Below are 20,330 nucleotides of genomic sequence, written 5' to 3' on the forward strand. Positions count from 1 at the left end.
TTATTGTTGTATATGAGGTTTTTTGTTTCCCCCGTCTATTGATCTATGTTGGTGGCTTGTTGGGCTCTATCCGGGTTTATCCCCTGGGTGGTGGGGACACAGTTATTAGGGTCTGGACAGGAGATAAGGACATGTTGGAGGCTCAACCCTGACTACTACTACCGGTAAGTCTACCATTGGAGCCCTGTACCATCCTATCCCCCAGTATCTCCCCATTAAACGTACATACTATCCCATATACTGCCAAGAGAACAGGTTTTGCCTGCAGAAAAAAAGCAGCAAAAAAGGAAAGTGTGAACATAGCCGAAAATAGTGTGCATAGTACCAATGCACATCATCTGTCCAATTGTGCAGCATTGTATTTTGCCATGTGTTCTTTAACTTACATGTTATTTTGTAACTAATCTGTATGGAACTTATATCAGGGTACAGTACACCATACTTTGGAGAAGAGTGGTGGCACCATCCAACATGGGAGCGGCCTGGTATACCGCAGCACGCTGAGGAATGGAATACTGTTAAATTGTGTCATTTTTAATATTTACATTTTAAAAAATTAATATTTTCAATAGTTCCATTATATTGACAAGCTGCTATGTAAAGATTACATTCTCTTTCAAAATAAAAGACAAGGCCCACTTTTAGACTATATTCTTCATTATGCTTAGTTTCCTGCAGCATGTCAATTGTTTCAGTGTTTCTGCAGAATTTTGTCAGTCAAAAACGCTGCAAAATGCAGCAAACAGGTTTCTCGGCATTTTGCATTGTTTTTTGCTGCGTTTTTGGTGAATAAAATAAACTTTATTAAACGTGTACTGTAGACAACTAACAGAACACAAATCACCCACACCAAAATCACAGCTAAGAACTGCTGCAAAAATGCAAGCGTTTTGAATGCAGTGTTTTACTGAGAAGAGAGCAGGTTTTGGATGCAAAAAAGCTGCGTGTGAACACCACCTTAGAATCCATGCTGTCACCCTATGTAGAATCTGTTGAAATCTAAACACATCCTGTCTCGATGAATCATGGGTTTAGTATAGCAGCATTTTTATATTCTTTTTATTGCCAACCAGACAGAGCATACCTCTGAACTCCAATAAACACTGTAAAGCAAGCTTCCATAATGAAACCAGATAAAGAGGCAGCTATACAGGTGCATGGACCTGTGAAGTTACAATATCTGTGAAAAAACTACAATAGTAATAAAAATGACACTTTGGTCAAAAGCTGACACAGTTCAGGCAGTTTCATAAGGTATGATTCTATGCTTCGTCTTATTAGATGTTTCCAGATGGTCACCTAAGCATGCATTCTTTATAGCTACCACTAGGAAATATATAGGTACTTATTATTCTATGTAGTTAGGCACCATAGTTTCTATATTCACTGCACGGACACATTTTGACCAATCTTATACCATTTCAGATATACTGCACTTGAAGGAGTTGCCTGGGACTTTTGTATTGATGGCCAGTCCTTAGAGGCAAGATAAAAGCCAACAGTAGGACTAGAACTCATTCCTTGTTACAGCACAATACATCTTTATTGTATATCAGTAAAACATCTCAGAATAAATTATACAAGAGTTAAAGGGATCCTGTCAGGTCCCATATGTGTTCTCACCTAGTAGCAGGGTGATGTGTAGCCTAGAAACCCCTTCCTACCCATGCCTATTTTGTAATATTGTGTAATATGAATGTATAAAAAACGTTTTATACTTTATGTGTTCCCTATGTAAATGATCAGAGGGTCTGGTTCTCTTGGCATCGCATCGCCCCATGGGCATTTGCATGCTTTTCTGGTCCTTTTCCTGTGGACATGATACCATGGATTTACATGAGCGATGTCACCGTCAGCTCTTTGTGATCCCGCACCTGTGCACTTGCCATTTCCGCAGCCTTGTTATCCGGGTGCTTGCTTGTCGGCTTTAGGCACGCACTGCGCATGCTCAGAAGACACCTGCGGCTCCGACCATGCGCCGTGTGCGTCTGAAGCCGGCAAGTAAACACCCGGATAACAAGGTTGCGGGAATGACAAGCGCGCACGAGCGGGATCCCAAGGAGCTGACAGTGACGTTGCTCATATAAATCTATGGTATCATGCCCACAGAGGCGTGATACCACGGAAAGCATGCATATGCCTATGGGGCGATGCGACGCCCAGGGGACTAGACGTCCGCTTATTTACATAGGGAACATGTAAGTTATAAAACTTTTTTTAAACATTCATATTACACAATATTACAACACAGGGATGGGTATGAAGGGATTACTAGGCCACACATCACTCTTTACAAGTCTCAAGTGCTTTCAGAGCTATGTCCTTAACAATTATAAAAGCGTTTGGAACTTTTAACTCTTTGATGAGTTATTCCCAGTTGTTTTTCGATCTACAATAAAGAAGATGCATTTTAACAAGGCATGAGTCCTCCTGAAGGATTTTATCTTAACTCTTCCTACATTCATCTTTCCATGCTCCAGGATTTCCGTGCTTGGCATGTGCCTGGCCTGAATGATATGGCAATATATATAAGCTGACTTTGTTTTCATATTTATGCATCCTTAAGATTGTCCGTCAACATCTGATCAGTGGAGGTGCGACATCCAGCACCCTTACCGATCAGTTGTTCCCGATGCTGGTAGAGACCGTGCTGAGTTCTGGAACTGTATAGTACAGCTGTGAAAACTGCATAGTGGCTGCGTCCAGGTTTGCACAACCAACTGTTTATTAATCTGAATGGGAGGCGGATGTGCGGTATCCAATTGCAACCACTATTCCGCTGACAGAGTGCCATAATTCAGCACATCCAACCGACACCAGCTGATCGGTGTGGGTGTAGTGCGTCATACCACCACCGATCCGATATTAATAACCACTCCAAAGGACAGGTCATCAATATAAAAGTACTGGGCAATCCCTGTAACCTACTCATCTGAAGAACAATTGAGGAATATTGACAATAATGGAATCTCCAAAAATATACGGTATATAAAAAATACAAACAACACACATTGAGGAACAGCTACACTAGAACAGCTACACTAGAATGGTTACCTATATTTAGAGATGAGGAGAGCTGATTTTGAGGTAAAGTCTATATTTTTCAGTTATTTCAGAAAAAAATAAATGTTTAAACATGTTTTACCAAACTATTAGATGAAAATGATCTAATAGACTGACTAAGACATATGAGCACACCAGTTGTGGTAACACGTTTTTCTTGGCGTTTTCTACCATAAACTCTTTCCATCCTAAATATAATAATCCTAATATCTCGAAGGAATTGAAATTGTATGGATGATAGTTTCACAAACCTTTATTTATTTTGATTTCGAATACGGAGACACCTCCTTTTGAGTGGTGGCTCCAAATCTTCTGTCCCTGTGGTGAGAATTGGAGATGAGATTATACATGGTGTTATTGCAGTCTTTTCTGCTGGTTTTGGCACAGGCTGGATAACGCAGCCTGTTTTAGGCAACATCCTCAAAGCATAAGCATGGTCCTCATCTGCAGGGTTGTTTAGATTAGGATCTTGCTTGTCCCCTGCCGTCAGAGACTCTTCTACAAGATTCTTCTTGTTGGCTTCGAGCTCCGAGTGGCAATTTGAAGCACAGTTATTTTCTTTAACAGATTCCAACTCACTAACTACTGGTTCCTTGTCTAATGTCTTTTTCTGCTCATGTGATTTATCAGAGTTTTTAGTGCCCTCTGTGCCCTTAGTGCCATTTACAATTACATTGCAAACTGCGGCACTGCTTTCATGTCCTAGGTTACTTGGTGCCCGTGAGTTTAAACCACAAAAATTTGAATCATTGGACGGATACAACTTTGTTTCCACTGCGTTACTACCATCCATACAGTCATTACAGTTGGTTTTCTCTGAGTTACCAAATGCCAGGCTTACAACACTGATGGGTTCAGGTTCAAGTTTTAACTGAGTGTTAACAGCTTTATGAATCACATTATGGAGTCTAGACCGATGTGCCAAAGTTAAATCTATGACCCCATCCTGTGGCAACTGAAGTGTGTTGGGGATGCTAGGTTTACTATTTTCTGGGCTTACTGTCCTCAACGTCAAATCCACTAATTCAGTTTTCAAATGTTCTTGTACATTTTGGGCCTGGTGAGAAGAGTGCCCTGAACCACCAGGTGAAGTGTCAGAAGGTTTTAAAAAGTTTTGTTTGGAATCCCTTGGAGGCAAAGAATCTTCCTTTGGCTTTGCTCCTGGGCCATCACTGGATGAACTTGGAATGATGCTTTCACCATTACTGGAAAAGTCCTTTGGGGGCTTTGAATCCACTGCATGAGGAATAGGTATAGGGATAGGAATTGGAACAGGTAAGGGAACAATAACTGGGTATGGCACTAAAAGGGTAGGTGGTGGCACTAAAGGAGCAAGTGATGGTAAACCAAAATTTACCATCTGAGGCATGTGTATAGGACCATTTGGCATCATGCCCATAGGAGGGAAAGGAAGACTAGGTAAAGGACCTCCAGGTGGATGTGGTGGAATCAGTCCTGGTGGATTTCCTGGTATTGTAGGAGTAGTTGGCGGGTGAAGGTGAGGCGATAACATTGGTCTATGCATAGGACTTGATGCAGGTCCCATAACTCTAGGACCACCTGGTGGTGGAACCATACCAGGAATCATTTGACTGGACAAAGGACTATTAGGATTTGAGTGATGAGGGCCCCTTAGAAAAGGTGGGCGTATCTGTTGTATCATTTGTTGTTCCATGAATATGGGGAGAGGAACCGGTCCTCTATTTGTCATAATCATCGGAGGACTCCTGGGTGGCATGCCCATTGGAGGCACAATGCTGGCAGGTGGTGGAACAGGGACTTGGGCTATATTTGGGCTTTCATTTAGAGGAATGGATTTGGGAACTGGTGTGGGGATTTTAGTAACTGAACTGTTGGCATTTTCAGAAGGGGAGGCAGTGGTTGAGGCTGATGAGCCTTGCATTTGGCCAGCTGCAGACACTGGGGAAGGAACCTTTCTTCGAGCATCTGTCAGCGGTATATTCCAGGAATCTGGAGTTAGCAGCTGTACCCCCGTGCCTTCTGCTTTATTGTCAACTGGAGGATGTAATGTGTTGCACAGTCCAGCTGGAAGGTTGGCTTGTGTTTCTTTGTAAAAAATGTCCATTTTGTACTGATTTAGACACTTTGCACTACAGAATTGAAGCCTTCTTTCTCCATCTCCAAAGTCCAAGTATTCTTTTGTATGTCGTATGTGCTTACACCAATCACATACCTAAAATAAAGTAAGAAAGTCAGCAATTTGAGAAAAAAACAACAATACTATAAAACAAAGAGACAAAATAAACATCAAAACATTAAAAATAACACCAGTTCTTGTGGTTTCTCATATGCTAATGTTATTGAATATTTATTAAAGGGGTTGTCCAGGACTAACTAACAGATGAGTGGGTGTTTTTTGAATAGGGACTGATCTGTAGCCACTGGCTGACTCTGGAGTTAATAATGGCTCATCAGTTGGGGTGCTGAGTATTTTATCTCCATCGATCTGATATTGATCGTCTACCTTTACGGAAAGGTCATAATGGATATATTAGTCCAGGACCACCACTTTAAGAGTGTCATACCTATAGTAAAACACTTTTCAACCTCCTTCCTTCTTGTCCTATTCTATACAATATTTGACTCATCATATCTCTTTATGGTAGACTCATGAGATTCAGATCATGGTTGTCAAGTTTCAGCAGTATGTACAGTGCCTTGCGAAAGTATTCGGCTCCTTTGAATTTTTAAACCTTTTCCCACATTTCAGGCTTCAAAGATAAAGTTAAAAATGTTAATGTTATGGTGAAGAATCAACAACAAGTGGGACACAATTGTGAAGTTGAACAAAATTTATTGCTTATTTTAAACTTTTTAAAAAAATAAATAACTGAAAAGTGGGGCATACAATATTATTCATCTCCTTTACTTTCAGTGCAGCAAACACTGCAGAAAGTTCATTGAGGATCTCTGAATGATCCAATGTTGTCCTAAATGACTGATGATGATAAATATAAGCCACCTGTGTGTAATCAAGTCTCCATATAAATGCACCTGCTCTGTGATAGTCTCATTGTTCTGTTTAAAGCTCCAAGAGCATCATGAAGACCAAGGAACACAACAGGCAGGTCCGTGATACTGTTGTGGAGAAGTATAAATCCGAATTTGGTTACAAAAAGATTTCCAAAACTTTAAACATCCCAAGGAGAACTGTGCAAGTGATCATATTGAAATGGAAGGAGTATTATACCACTGCAAATCTACCAAGACCCGGCCGTCCATCCAAACTTTCATCTCAAACAAGGAGAAGACTGATCAGAGATGCAGCCAAGAGGCCCATGATCATTCTGGATGAACTGCAGAGATCTACAGCTGAGGTGGGGAAGTCTGTCCATAGGACAACAATCAATCGTACACTGCACAAATCAGGCCTTTATGGAAGAGTGGCAAGGAGAAAGCCATTTCTCAAAGATATCCATAAAAAGTGTTGTTGAAAGTTTGCCACAAGTCACATGGGAGACACACCAAACATGTGGAAGAAAGTGCTCTGGTCAAATGAAACCAAAATCGAACTATTTGGGCACAATGCCAAACGATATGTTTGGCGTAAAAGCGACACAGCTCATCACCCTGAACACACCATCCTCACTGTCAAACATGGTGGTGTCAGCATCATGGTTTGGGCCTGCTTTTCTTCAGCAGGGACAGGGAAGATGGTTAAAATTGATGGGAAGGTGGATGGAGCCAAATACAGGACCATTCTTGAAGAAAACCTGTTAAAGTCTGCAAAAGACCTGAGAGTGGGACGGAGATTTCTTGTTCCAACAAAACAATAATCCCAAATATAAAGTAAAATCTACAATGGAATGGTTCACAAATAAACGTATCCAGGTGTTAGAATGGCCAATTCAAAGTCTAAAGGAAGAATGAGCAAGAATTTCAGTCTCTTGATGTGCAAAACTGATAGAGACATACCCCAAGCGACTTGCAGCTGTAACCGCAGCAAAAGGTGGCGCTACAAAGTATTAACTTAAAGGGGACTAATAATACTGCACGCCCCACTTTTCAGTTATTTATTTCTTTAAAAGTTTAAAATAAGCAATACATTTCGTTCAACTTTACTATTGTGTTCCACTTGTTGTTGATTCTTCACCATAACATTAAAATTTTTATCTTTATGTCTGAAGTGTGAAATGTGGGAAAAGGTTGAAAAATTCAAGGGGGCCGAATACTTTCGTAAAGCACTGTATATGTTTATTTTATTTAGTATTTTTTTTTTTTTTTACAAAATTCGTTGACATTTAAGCTAAACTAACCCAGTTAAGTTCTTGAAGCACGCCATGAAAATCTAGTTGTAACGTGATCAGTAGGTTGTAAATAAGTAACCATCATTAGATATAACTTAGATACAACTTGTACCCATGGAGACAAACTGAAAAATCCAACAGTTGCTTCCACGGATATTAATATTAGTAAGGTGAATGAGTTACTCATGTCAAAACTGTCATCAGTATATAAAATCCAAGTGTTTCCAGACAAGTCCTAATGCCTGTCTTAAGTTCTAGGAGTTATCCCAGAAAGACTCAGTAGCCAGGATAGGAATATGATTGCAAGTAGTTACTCAAAAGACTCATGCACACAATTGTATTTTGGCTCTATACAGCCTTCTAGTTATACAGAGTAGATATATGGCAAGCATAGACTTCTATGGAGTCTACTAGACCTCCAGATGTCTCAGATTTCAGCTACGCATGGCTTCAGGTAATTTATTATGGACCTATTCTCCATTGGAAGCAATGGTTCTAGTATGGATAACTCTGTAATATAGCATAATGTCTAGCACCATAATTTAGTACATAGCAGAGCCTACAGTTCTCCCACATGATAATGCATTGCATAGTATCCTTGTTAGCCTTATACAGTAGGACGTGACTTGGTTTCCTGGAAACAACTGTCCAGCACTCAATGGCTTTGTCTATGTTCAGTACTCTTTTCACCTAACTCTTAAACCGACGACTTAAGATTCCCATTCACTGCTTCTGTGAAATTATTGTGATTTCATTAACACATTAATTTCATAGCACCATCCGTTCTCACAGATGGCTAAGACATGATCTACAATTCAAATACAACTCTTGTTTGCACCAATGCTTTCCCTTTGTATGGCATTTCGAACAAGAATTAATATGGGTTCTCTTGCCATTCCTATAAACAGATAAACAGATGTCAGCGGTTCTCCTGATGCCTTCATTTTTGGATAGGATAGAAGAAATGTATCATTTGCCCATCCATGATGTTTGTGCAGTTCCAATTATTCATAAATCAATACACTGCCAAATATAAGTCAATTACGAAAGAAATAGACCAACTTTGAACAGTCAAAAACGGATATATTATTATTTAGGCTGTAGGTATACGATCACATTTCAACAAAAAGCTACAGTACCTTTTCATGTTAGCAAACCAACATCTGATCCCTTATCCCTGTCATATGTGACAATTAACTCAGTTTAAAAGCAGTCAGAGACCTGATTTACTTTATGTAATGTCCATGCCGGCATCCTCGCACTCTGCTGTCCCCCTCCGCGAGCGAGGACATTGATTCCCTCACCTGTCCAGGCGTCCTGCTGCTGTGGTCCCGTCTCAATTCCATGCTGCAGCCCCACGGAGCATCTGTACTCCTGACAGGCTCGAGGCCTCTGCCCGTAGGGCACACCCATGGCCACTCCCCTTTCTTAAAGGGCCAGCGCCCTCCTAACCAAGCCATACCTCCCAGGTTTGTTGGGAGGTTGTAGGTATCTAAGGCAACTATGGTCTTTGAGAAGTTGCCTCGGCAATGAGCTAGACTTAGGGGTACTTTACACGCTGCGACATCGCTCAAGCGATGTCTTTGGGGTCACGGAGTTTGGGACGCACATCTGGCGCCGTTAGCGACGTCGCAGCGTGTGACAGGCTGGAGCAACCTAAAACGATCTCAAAAAAGACAAAAATCGTTTGTTTTGGAGAGGTCGTTTAATAACAAAAAATCATTGTCAGGTAAGTAGCGATGTTGTTCCTCGTTCCTGCGGCATCACACATCGCTATGTGTGACAGGCAACGCCCACCTGGAAAAGGAAGTCTTATATACCCTGTACCTGTATTAGCCATATCCTGTTCATGGGACGCTGGCCCTTTAAGAGGAGGTGAGCGAGCGTGCGCGCGCCCTAATGCGCATGCGCGAGGCCCGAGTGCTGGAGGCCAGAGCAGGAAGTGGTGGGGAAGATGCAGGAGATGCAGATGCGGATGATGGCGGGATCCACAGCAGACAGTCACGGGACACTTCCTGGGGGTTCCGCAATCGGGACAATGTCAGGGAGGCAGTCAGGCTCTGAGGAAGAGACAGAGTTAATCTGGAGACAAAGTGTGATGGTGGGCTATGGGGGAGGTGTATCTTGCTGTACAGATTCCTATTTCAAGCTGGGTTCATTGTCTTATTTGAACTACTTATGTGTACATTTCTATTGTTGTAGGTAATCACCCCCTAAAATGCAAGGTTGTATCCTCTTGAGGCACTTCCATCCCTGGGAGTAGGGGGAGGTGGGCCTAGAGTCCAACTAGTGTAAACTCTGCTTACCTGGGAGATTCAGTCAGAGTGAGCTGAAACTTGAAGAGAGCAGGAGCCCCAGCCTGGGTGGCTGTGGACACGGACGGAGCTAGGCCTGTGTGGCGTCCAGTGGATTGTGTGGGATTTCTGGGACTCTGAAAAGGACTATTACGTTGTGATCTGACACTTTGGATTATCGGGAGGTGCCCCGAATCTGTTTTATTTGGACTTGTCGTGTGCTGTTCCAGTGTTCTTGTGAATAAACCTGTTGGATCGTCCCTCGGCCTCGTCCATCCTTTGCTCTGTTGTACACCCCCGTCACACAAAGTACAAAGGGACCTGAACACCTAGCTATGGGAACACGTTGAACAAGCAACGACCACCTGGAAGAGGAAGTCTTATATACCCTGTACCTGTATTAGCCATATCCTGTTCCTGAAACGCTGGCCCTTTAAGAGGAGGTGAGCGAGCGCGCGCCCTAATGCGCATGCGCGAGTCCCGAGTGCCGGAGGCCAGAGCAGGAAGCGGCGGGGAAGATGCAGGAGATGCAGGGGAGCCAGGCAGAGGATCCGGAGACGCAGGGGGATGCCGAGACCGACGGACGGACGGCACAGGAGATGCACAGGAGGGGGAGTGAGAAGGACCGCCGCGGGCAGGAGGACCGGAGACCGGAGCGGTGAGTGACAGGCGGCGTTGGGACCCAGGGAGCGTGACAGTACCCCTCCCCTTATGCCCCCCTCCTCGCAACTGGGACAAAAAGTCAAGCAGCAGAGGCGTGCCAACGTTCTCCCGGGGTTCCCAGGACAAGTCCTCGGGTCCGTAGCCCTCCTAATCAACAAGGAAGAACTGCTTACCCGGCACAATCTTCATGGCCACTATGTCCCTTACTGCATACACATTGTCGTCAGCAATAGGAGGAGGAGTACCGGCATCAGAGGAGACAGGACCAAGGATAACTGGCTTGAGCAAGGAGACGTGGAAGGAGTTCGGGATCTGCATCGTGGCAGGGAGCTGCAGTTTGTACGAGACCTCGTTGATCCGTTCGATGACCTTGAAAGGACCGATGTACCGTGGACCCAACTTGTATGAGGGAATCCTCAACCGGACATATTTTGAGGCAAGCCACACCAAATCTCCAGAAGAGAAGCAAGGAGGGTCAAGGCATCTCGAGTCCGCATGTTTCTTCATCTGGCCAGAAGCCCGTTCAAGGGAGGTCTTAACAGCACTCCATATAGTAGAGAAGTCTCTGGACCGGGCATCAGCAGCGGGAACATTGGAAGTCGAGGATACCGGCAATGGAATGGAAGCCCTGAAGACCGTAGACAACATAGAAGGGAGAGCTGGAGGAGGATTCACTGACGTGATGATTATTGGAGAACTCAGCCCACGGAAGTAGTGTGGACCAGTCGTCATGATGGACGTTGACGTAGTGTCGAAGGAAGAAAGTCAGGACCTGGTTGACACGTTCCACTTGGCCATTGGACTGGGGATTGTAGGCCGAGGAAAAGTCCAAAGACACTCCCAAATGTTTACAGAGCGCCCTCCAGAAGCTCGAGGTGAACTGAGTTCCCCTGTTGGACACTATATGCAATGGAAAGCCGTGCAGCCGGAAGACATGCTGAATGAAGGCATCAAGTTCCTGGGAAGAGGGTAGGCCAACCATTGGAACGAAATGAGCCATCTTCGAGAATCTGTCCACCACGACCCAAATGACCGTACATCCAGAAGACAAAGGCAAGTTTGTGACAAAATCCATGGCGGCAATATGTTGCCATGGAACGGAGGGAATCAGCAGAGGCAGTAGATGACAATAGGGCAGGTGTCTGGGTGTCTTATTCCGGGCACAGGACGGACAAGCTGAGACGAAAGAGTTGACATCCTTACGGCTAGACAGCCACCAATAGTGGCGGCTAATAACGCTCCACGTTTTCTTCTGACCGGCATATCCGGCTACTTTCGAAGAATGCCCCCATTGAAGGACTCTCAGTTTGTCGTTTTCCGTAACGAAAGTCTTCTCAGGCGGTATCTGTGCCAGAGTAATGGGAGCCACCGGGATGACCATACGGGGGCAGATGAGGGACTGGTTAGTTTCTTCTTCCTGTTTCACCGGAATGAAGGACTCTGGTGCCGGTGACTGAGGGACGGGCCGTACGGACTGTAGACAGTTCTCGTGGCAAAACGGGCCCCAACGAGAGATCGCTCCAGAGCGCCAACTGATGACAGGTTTATGTACTCGTAACCAGGGCAGACACAGCAGAAGAGAGTGTGCCATTTTCGGGATTACACATAGAGCAATCTTTTCGGTAGGCGGAGCACCAACACGGAGTTCCACGGGTTTGGTAATAAACAACACGGGTTCGAATAAGGGTTTTCCATCCACGGAGGTGAGCACGAGGGGTTTGGAAAGCGGGATGACACCTACCCGGTATTTGTCCACCGTGGCCTGTTGGATGAAATTACCTGCTGCCCCTGAATCAAGGTGTGCCTCTGCCGTGAACCGGGTTTCTTCTGTCGTCACTTGGACAGTCAGTGTAACCGGGGCTGAGGGGGTTCCAGTACCTAGGGTGGCATCTCCCACCAACTCTAGGATTTGGGGCTTCCCCGGCTTTTTGGGGCAAGAGCGAAGCAGGTGCGTACCGCTTCCACAGTAGAAGCACAGACCATTGGCGAGCCGCTCTGCTCGGCTAGTCCCAGACGGTCTATTTGCATAGGTTCGGGAGTAGAGTTACCGGACGGCACTGACTGAGGGACGGTGGACCTCTGCGGAGTGGAGGTGGGTCGGTTTGGTCGCCTCTCCCGGGATACTTCCTTTGAACGTTCCTGAAAACGAAGATCAATCCGGGTTGCTAGGGAGACCAGACCATCCAAGGTATGAGGAACATCCCGACCTCTAATTCATCCTTGATGCGGCCGGAGAGGCCCTCCCAGAAGGCTGCTATCAATGCCTCGTTGTTCCATCCTAACTCAGAGGCAAGCATACGGAACTGGATGGCGTACTGGCCAACCGTTAGGGTTCCTTGGCGTAGCCGGAGGAGCGAAGAGGTGGCCGTGGTGGTGCATCCCGATTCATCAAAGGTGTTACGGAAGGCCTGAAGGAATTCCCGGATGTTGATAGTCACCGGATCCTCGTTCTCCCACAAGGGATTTATCCAGGCCAATGCTTCACCCTCCAGATGGGACATCAGAAAGGCCACCTTTGCTTGATCAGAGGCAAAAAGGTGTGGAAGTAACTTGAAATGCAGCGAGCATTGATTTAGAAAACCTCTACAGGTCTTGGGTTCCCCGGTGTACCGAGGCGGCGATGCTAGGCGGAGTCTCGAAGTTGCAGAAGAAGCCACTATGGAAGCCGCTGCCGTGTTCTGATCCGACAGGGATGTGACCGTTGTCTGTAGAGTATACAGACGAGTGTCCACTGATGACATATAAGCCAGCATGTGAGTTTGCGTCTCGCGTAGCTCTTGTTGTACTTCGGCCACCTGGGACACGTGTTCCAGCGGAATCCATGGCTTGTTCAATCTGTAACGTCCTGGATGTGGATTCACTGGGCCGTGCACCAGACTCCCCCAGAGAGGCAACCTGGAGCTAACCCCTATACAGGGACTGTCCGGTCACCCCACCAGAGGGCCTAGATGCACGGTAGCCGGAACATGGGAGGTACGGAGTCCAAGTCCTACAGAAGTCTGCTAGAGTCCAAAGGGAAACGTAGGCAGGACGGATGACTGGAACCGGGTTAAGGTGCCGAGAAAGAACAGCAGACAGGATCCGGATCCAGACGAGATGTGCAGAGCCAGGCTACCAGGAACCGGTGACAGGATCAGACTGACGGATGATGGCGGGATCCATAGCAGACAGTCACGAGACACTTCCTGGGGGCTCCGCAATCGGGACAATGTCAGGGCGGCAGACAGGCTCTGAGGAAGAGACAGAGTTAATCTGGAGACAAAGTACAAAGGGACCTGAACACCTAGCTATGGGAACACGTTGAACAGGCAACGCCCACCTGGAAGAGGAAGTCTTATATACCCTGTACCTGTATTAGCCATATCCTGTTCCTGAGACGCTGGGCCTTTAAGAGGAGGTGAGCGAGCGCGCGCCCTAATGCGCATGCGCGAGTCCCGAGTGCCATAGGCCAGAGCAGGAAGCGGCGGGGAAGATGCAGGAGATGCAGGGGAGCCAGGCAGAGGATCCAGAGACGCTGGGGGACACCGAGACCGACGGACGGATGGCACAGGAGACGCACAGGAGGGGGAGTGAGAGGGACCGCCACGGGCAGGAGAATCGGAGACTGGAGCGGTGAGTGACAGGCGGCGACGGGACCCGGGGAGCGTGACACTAGGCGGGATGTTACGTCTCGCTCATCTCCGCCCCTCCGCTTCTATTGGCTGGCCGCTTAGTGACATCACGGTGATGTCGCAGTGACGTCGCAGTGACGTAGCGGTGACACCGAACGCACCACCCCCTTGAGGGAGGGATTGTTCGGCAGTCACAGCGACGTCGCTGAACAGGTATGTGCGTGTGACGCTGCCGTACCGATAATGTTCGCTACGGCAGTGATCACCACATATTGGCCGTACAACGGGGGCGGGTGCTATCGCTATCACTACTCCCCTCATCATCCTCCCTGTGGCCCGCTCCACCTGTGGAGAGCAACACCATCTCAGCTGCTATTACCATCTGCCCCGGTGGACAGCGAAAGCAGTGGCGGTTAATCTCTGGCCACGTACCACAGGTGGCGTCATGACAACTTATCCTACTACTACCCCCATCATCTCCCCTCCTTATTGGTGTACACCTCGGGGCACGAAGCCGGGCAGGCCACCGCGACATCTCAGATCATCACACCAGCCCGGTGACGAGTAACTCAGGTACAAGACCCCGTGCCTGATTACCCCTGCCTCCTAGGTGCTACACTATTGCCATGAATTTCTCATCAAATGTCAGTAACACATCCAATCCACATAGGCATAGAAATTAAACCATGGATGTTCATAAATTAAGTTATATGTAATAATGAGAAATGACACAGGATAAAGTACTAAACTCAAGTAGAGAGTTGTGCAAAAAGCAATGGAAAGTCATGACCCCAGCTGAAATCTATCAGTAATTAGAAAGCAATCCTGCCACTTAGTGAACAATAACAGCTAGTTTAACTGATGGCCTATAGAAAGGTTACTCATTACCAAGGTGCCATGCAAAAAACATCTCATGATGGGTAAAACCAGTGAGCTGTCTCAAGACCTTTGCAACCAAATTGCTGAAAAACTTACTGATAGCATTGGTTACATAACAATTTTTAAACTACTGAAGCCTCCAGAGAGCATAATCCAGAAGTGGAAAGAGTATAATTTGTCCATAAACCAGCTAATTACTAGGTGCTCCCTGCAAGACTTCAGACAGAGGAGTGAAAAGAATTGTCAAAAGAGTTGTCAGAGCCAAGAACCATCTGTGTGGTGTGTGTGTGTGTGTGTGTGTGTGTGTGTGTGTGTGTGTGTGTGTGTGTGTGTGTGTGTGTGTGTGTGTGTGTGTGTGTAAAGCTAGAGAAAGACCTGGAATCAGGTGCAATTGTTTCAAAGAAAATAATAAGTAATGCACTCAACCTCCATGGCCTGCATACATGCTCACCATGCAATACTCCATTACTAAAGAAAAAGCATCTTTAAGTGCATTTAAAGTGTGATCAACAATAAAATACTTGGAGAATATAGTCTGGTCAGATTAGACCAAAATTGAACGCTTTGGATGACATAATACACACTATGTCTGGAGGCAAAAAGGCACTGCATATCATCCCTAAAACACCATACCAACAGTGAAATTTGAAGGTTAGAACATTATGGTGTGGGGATTTTTTTCAGCATACAGCACTGGTAAACTTGATATAATTAAAAGAAGGATGATTGAACAAATGTACCAAACAATTGTTGATAAAAATCTGCTGCTATTTACCGGGATGATGAAGATGAAATGAGGGCAAGACAATGATCCCAAACACACAGCCAAGGAAACTCTCAATTAGTTTCAGAGAAAAAAAAAATAAAGCTTCTAGAATGGCCCAGCCAATCATGTAACCTGATTCCAATAGAAAATTTATAGAAAGAACTTAAGCTCAGAGTTCATAGCAGTTGCTCACGGAACCTTCAGGATTTGAAGAGTTTTTGTGTGGAAGAATGGACCAAAATCACACCTGAGCAATACATGCAACTAGTTTCTCCATACAGTCATCTAGTTTCTCCATACATCACTCATCCTCATCGCGTGACACCTGGGCTCTGTGACCTGTGAAATCCGATGATGTCACGTCAACTTCCAGTTGACTTGACATCACTGAGGCCAGCCCCAGTCGCCGTCAGTGACTTGGCTGTGTGCAGAGCTTTCCTGCACATCACAGCCCAGTATCGCTCCTTCTTGCGGCGCTCTGCAGCGAAGGAGGGAGCACACGAGATGCTGGGCTATGACAAGTGGTGAAACTCTGCCCAAAGCCCAGTGACTCAGGAAGACTGAGGCCCACTTCGGTGATTTCGGGTCAACTGGAAGTTGGGGGATGAGAGGACCGCAATAGTGCAACCCAGAGGCAGAATGTACTACACAAGTTATTTGCGAGAAGTGTTGTTTCTGAGCGTTATATTGATGTGGCTAGTAAAGCTAAATAATGAACCACCCCTATGTGCTGGTCACTCCATGATGGGCTAATGACAATACATCTGGACCTTCATGCCACAAATTAAGAGAAGAATCACATAGTAGAGCGAAGATTTGGTGCTACGCATTAATTATTATAATTTTATGTAATTACGCACGGCTATTTATTTCCCTGTAGCAGAGAAACAGAATGATAAAAAAGTGAAATTAGTCTCATTGTGGGGCCAGCTATTTATATTTCCATGGCATTCTGCCCGACTACTACTTAAAAGCTGAATGGATGTGAGCTCATTCAACTTCTTTCCTGTGAAACATTGTATTCCAGTAAACCACATAAAAGACATGGCATCAGCAGAAATATTAGTCTCTTTTGACAAAGTAAAATCTAAGCCAGGTCTCTGGGATCTGATAACTTGGTTAGTAAGTGTTTCATCTGGCATTCCTACACCCCAGAAAAATGATTTACATATGCAGCACTTTGAACAATTGTACTTGTGCTGTGCAAATACATGAGAGTGGTATTTGTTTATTCCAATTTACCTTTAAAAAGATCAATTTCAGGCATGTTTTATAGCTTTACCTTGGCTTTTATTATTTGACCTTATTGTTCCAATAGAGTGCGCATATATATATATATATATATATATATATATGCATTGATAAAAATATTAAAAGTACTTTTCAACATTTTTTGACATTATACCCACAAATTTCATTGTATTTTTTGGGAATTTTATGTAATACACCAACGCTAAGTAGCAAGTATTTGTGACGTGTGAAGGAAATGATGCATGGTTTTCTGATTATTTAGAAAATATTAATATGAAAGTTGTGATGAGCATTTATATTCAGCCCCACTGAGTCAATACTTTGTAGGACCACCTTTCCCTGCTATTGCTTTTGGATGTGTCTCTACCATATCTAGATAGAGGCTGAAAATTTTGCCCATTTTCTTTTTATAAAGCTGCTCTAGTTCTCTGAGATTGGATAGACGGCATCTGTGAACATCAATTTTCAACTATTGCTTGAGCTTCTCAATTGGATTAAGGTCTGGACTTTAGGCCATAAAAAAACACATGACTATGCTTTGATTTAAACATTGTAGCTCTGGCAGTAAGTTTATGGTCATTGTCCTAGAGTGATGCTGCAACCACCATGTTTGATGGTGGGGATGGTGTTTTCGGGGTGATGTGTAGTATTAATTTTCTGCCACACATAGCATTTTGCATTGAGCCCAAAAACTTTTACTTGGGTCTTATCTGACTACAGCACCTTCATTCACATCCTAGCTGTGTCCCCTACATGGCATTTAGCTAACTGCAAATGAGACTTCTTGGGGTTTACGTTAAAAAATCGTTTTCTTGTTGCCAATTTGCCATAAACGGCAGATTTGTAGAGAATACTACCAATAGTTATAGTTGAAAGATTTTCCAACCTGAGCTGTTGATCGCTGCAGCTCCTCCAGAGTGACCATGGGCCTCTTGGCTACTTTTCTAATTGGTGTTTTCTTTGCTTGGGATGTCAGTTTAGGTGGATGGCCATGTTTTGGCAGGTTTGCTGTTGTGCCATACCTCTTTTACCTCTGCTTTCCTCTCTTTCATCAACTTTATCCCTGACCTTTATGGTGTGTTTTTTGGTTTTCATGATGCTATTTTTTCCCTATTGTTCTAAAGCAAACAATCCTCTGAATCCTTCACAGAACAGTGGTAGTTATACAGAGAATCAATGACACACAGGTGGACTCAATTTACTACAGTAATTAGGTGACTTATGGGGCCAATTGGTCAATCATGATTTTATTTAAGGCTAACAAACTACAGGGGTCAGATCTGCTGACATGTGACCTCCGATTCACCCACACCTGTTAACTAGTTAAATCCTGCTGTCAGTCTCTGGCAGCAGAATTTCATGAGCGTCAGCAAGGAGTGCATCATTCCACTCACTCATTGACAGCCCAGTGAAGTGATTACAGGTGCCAATGGGTAGTCATAACAGCCAGGGGTCAGCTGATGACCCCGTCATTGTTGTGACGTAGTTCCTATGAATGCCGGCTGACCATCAGCGTTCAAAGGAGATCTGTGCTGTATAGAGCAATGTTGAAGCACCACTCTGTATATCCGAAGCATTCAGAGCAAATCACCATCAAGTTCCCTAAGAGAACTAGTAAAAACAATAAAAACTGGAAAAAAAGGTTTAAAAAAATGTGAAATAATAAAAAACACAAAAGTTCAAATCACTCTCCTTTTGCCCCATTGACAATAAAAGAATTAAAAAAGCAAACATATATTTGGTATCGCCATGTTCAGAAATTGCCGATCTATCAAAATGTAAAATAAATTATTGTTGATCGGTATATGGCAAGAAAAAAATAAAAACGCCGGAATTACATTTTTTTTTGGTCGCTGCAACACTAAAATCCAATAAGAGGCCATCAAAACATCGCATCTACCCAAAAATGGTATAATTAAAAACATCAGCTCAAAAAAAAAAGTTAACACTGAGCCCCAGATCCTGAAAAATTCTAACACTACGTGTCTTGAAAATGGCGACAAAAGCGCAATTCTTTTTTCTTACAAATGTCTACATTTTTTTGCACTACGTAAATAAAAAATATATATATATACATGTTTGTTATCCACAAATCCTACTACGAAATCTACTGACCTGGGAATCATATTGTCATGTTAGTTTTACTATATAGTGAACATTGTAAATAAAAAATCCACAAAACAATTGTGGAATTGCACTTATTTTGCAATTTCACAGCACTTGGATTTTTTTCCCTGTTTTCCAGTACAATATGGGGACGAATGATTGGTGTCATTCAAAAGTACAACTCGCAAAAAACAAGCCCTCATATGGCTATATTGACAGAAAAATTTAAAAAAAAGGCTCTTGGAAGAAAGGGAGGAAAAAATGAAAATGAAAAAAATGAAAATTGCCGGGTGGTGAAGGGGTTCAAAAAAATTATGTAACATGTTAGGGGTATGGATAATTACACTTAAACAGTACGCAGAGAAGTGGGCATAGACAAGACATGAAGACTAATATTTAGATAATAAAAGCTTGTGCTGTCTTGTATGACGTTAGTTTGCATCGGTAATCCATGCAATCAATTTTTTATGTTTGCATTAGAAACTGGCAGAGGAAGTAATATTCCTAGCGATCATGGTTGGACTGGCCCACAGGGTGACCGGTAAATCCCCTGGTAGGCCCCTCTACAACAGTAAACCACTTACTCCACAAAATGAGCAGTAGCTGGCCCAATACATTTGATTCACTCGGTACAAAGTAAAGCAGCATCTCATCATTCAACAAATTACTTATTTTATTATTACATAGAAACATAAGTAAATTTGTGACAGTGAACACTACAATATTTTCATGTAGCTGAACAATGGGCCCCAGAGTCAATGATATTGGTGGACCCCTGCCACCGCAGTCCAACACTGCTAGCGGATATGTTGAGTGTTAAAATTTAATATAAAAATGTAAGCGACCCAAAGAAAAAAATAGGTAAAATAATAATCTTACCAGTTTCTTATAATAAACTTTTCAGAATGTAATATCTTATGTAATATATTTTATACTGGAAAGTGTTCTTTTCAATGACTGCCATTTAAAGTCATTTAACATGGATAAAGACAACTACATTTTCAACAGAAATATAAATCAGAGTAAGAAAATCAATGGTTTTATTGTGTTATAGGTCTGACACAGATATAATTGCATTAATGACCAAAAAAGTGTTGGGGGCAAGTTCTGGTTTTAGCCGATATTGACTTTTTGCCTTAGGCGTAGCTTACAGTCACTATCACTAGAAGAGGGACAAGCAACTGCTAAAACACCCAATGAGCTCTGGTCTCTGGAGTTTAAAAAAGAAATAAAAGCTGCAAAAATCCCAGCTGTCTGCAGGCAATTCGACAATGGTTGTAATTATTATTAGCAATTTTATTATAATTAAAGAACAGACATAGTACTACTTTGTTATTTAACTATATTTCAGCCTTTAGAATTGTAAGCACGCTTTTATGGTATTAGATTTTGTTGCATTTATTTCTATACTGCTTTCATATGTAGTTTG

At 43.8% G+C, this 20,330-nt stretch overlaps 1 protein-coding gene across 2 annotated transcripts in view; it reads right to left on the reverse strand.

Moving 5' to 3' along the window:
• Positions 1-20,330, reverse strand: part of SOBP (sine oculis binding protein homolog) — a 276,403-nt gene that overhangs the window by 32,749 nt on the left and 223,324 nt on the right. For both annotated transcript variants that reach the window (XM_075340072.1, XM_075340071.1), the window contains one exon: positions 3,315-5,257. In XM_075340072.1, the coding sequence (XP_075196187.1) occupies positions 3,317-5,257 (1,941 nt within the window). In that variant the 3' untranslated portion in view covers positions 3,315-3,316. The remainder of the gene's footprint in view (positions 1-3,314; positions 5,258-20,330) is intronic.

The sequence above is a fragment of the Anomaloglossus baeobatrachus genome, chromosome 3, assembly GCF_048569485.1.
Source record: "Anomaloglossus baeobatrachus isolate aAnoBae1 chromosome 3, aAnoBae1.hap1, whole genome shotgun sequence".
NCBI classification, from domain to species: domain Eukaryota; kingdom Metazoa; phylum Chordata; class Amphibia; order Anura; family Aromobatidae; genus Anomaloglossus; species Anomaloglossus baeobatrachus.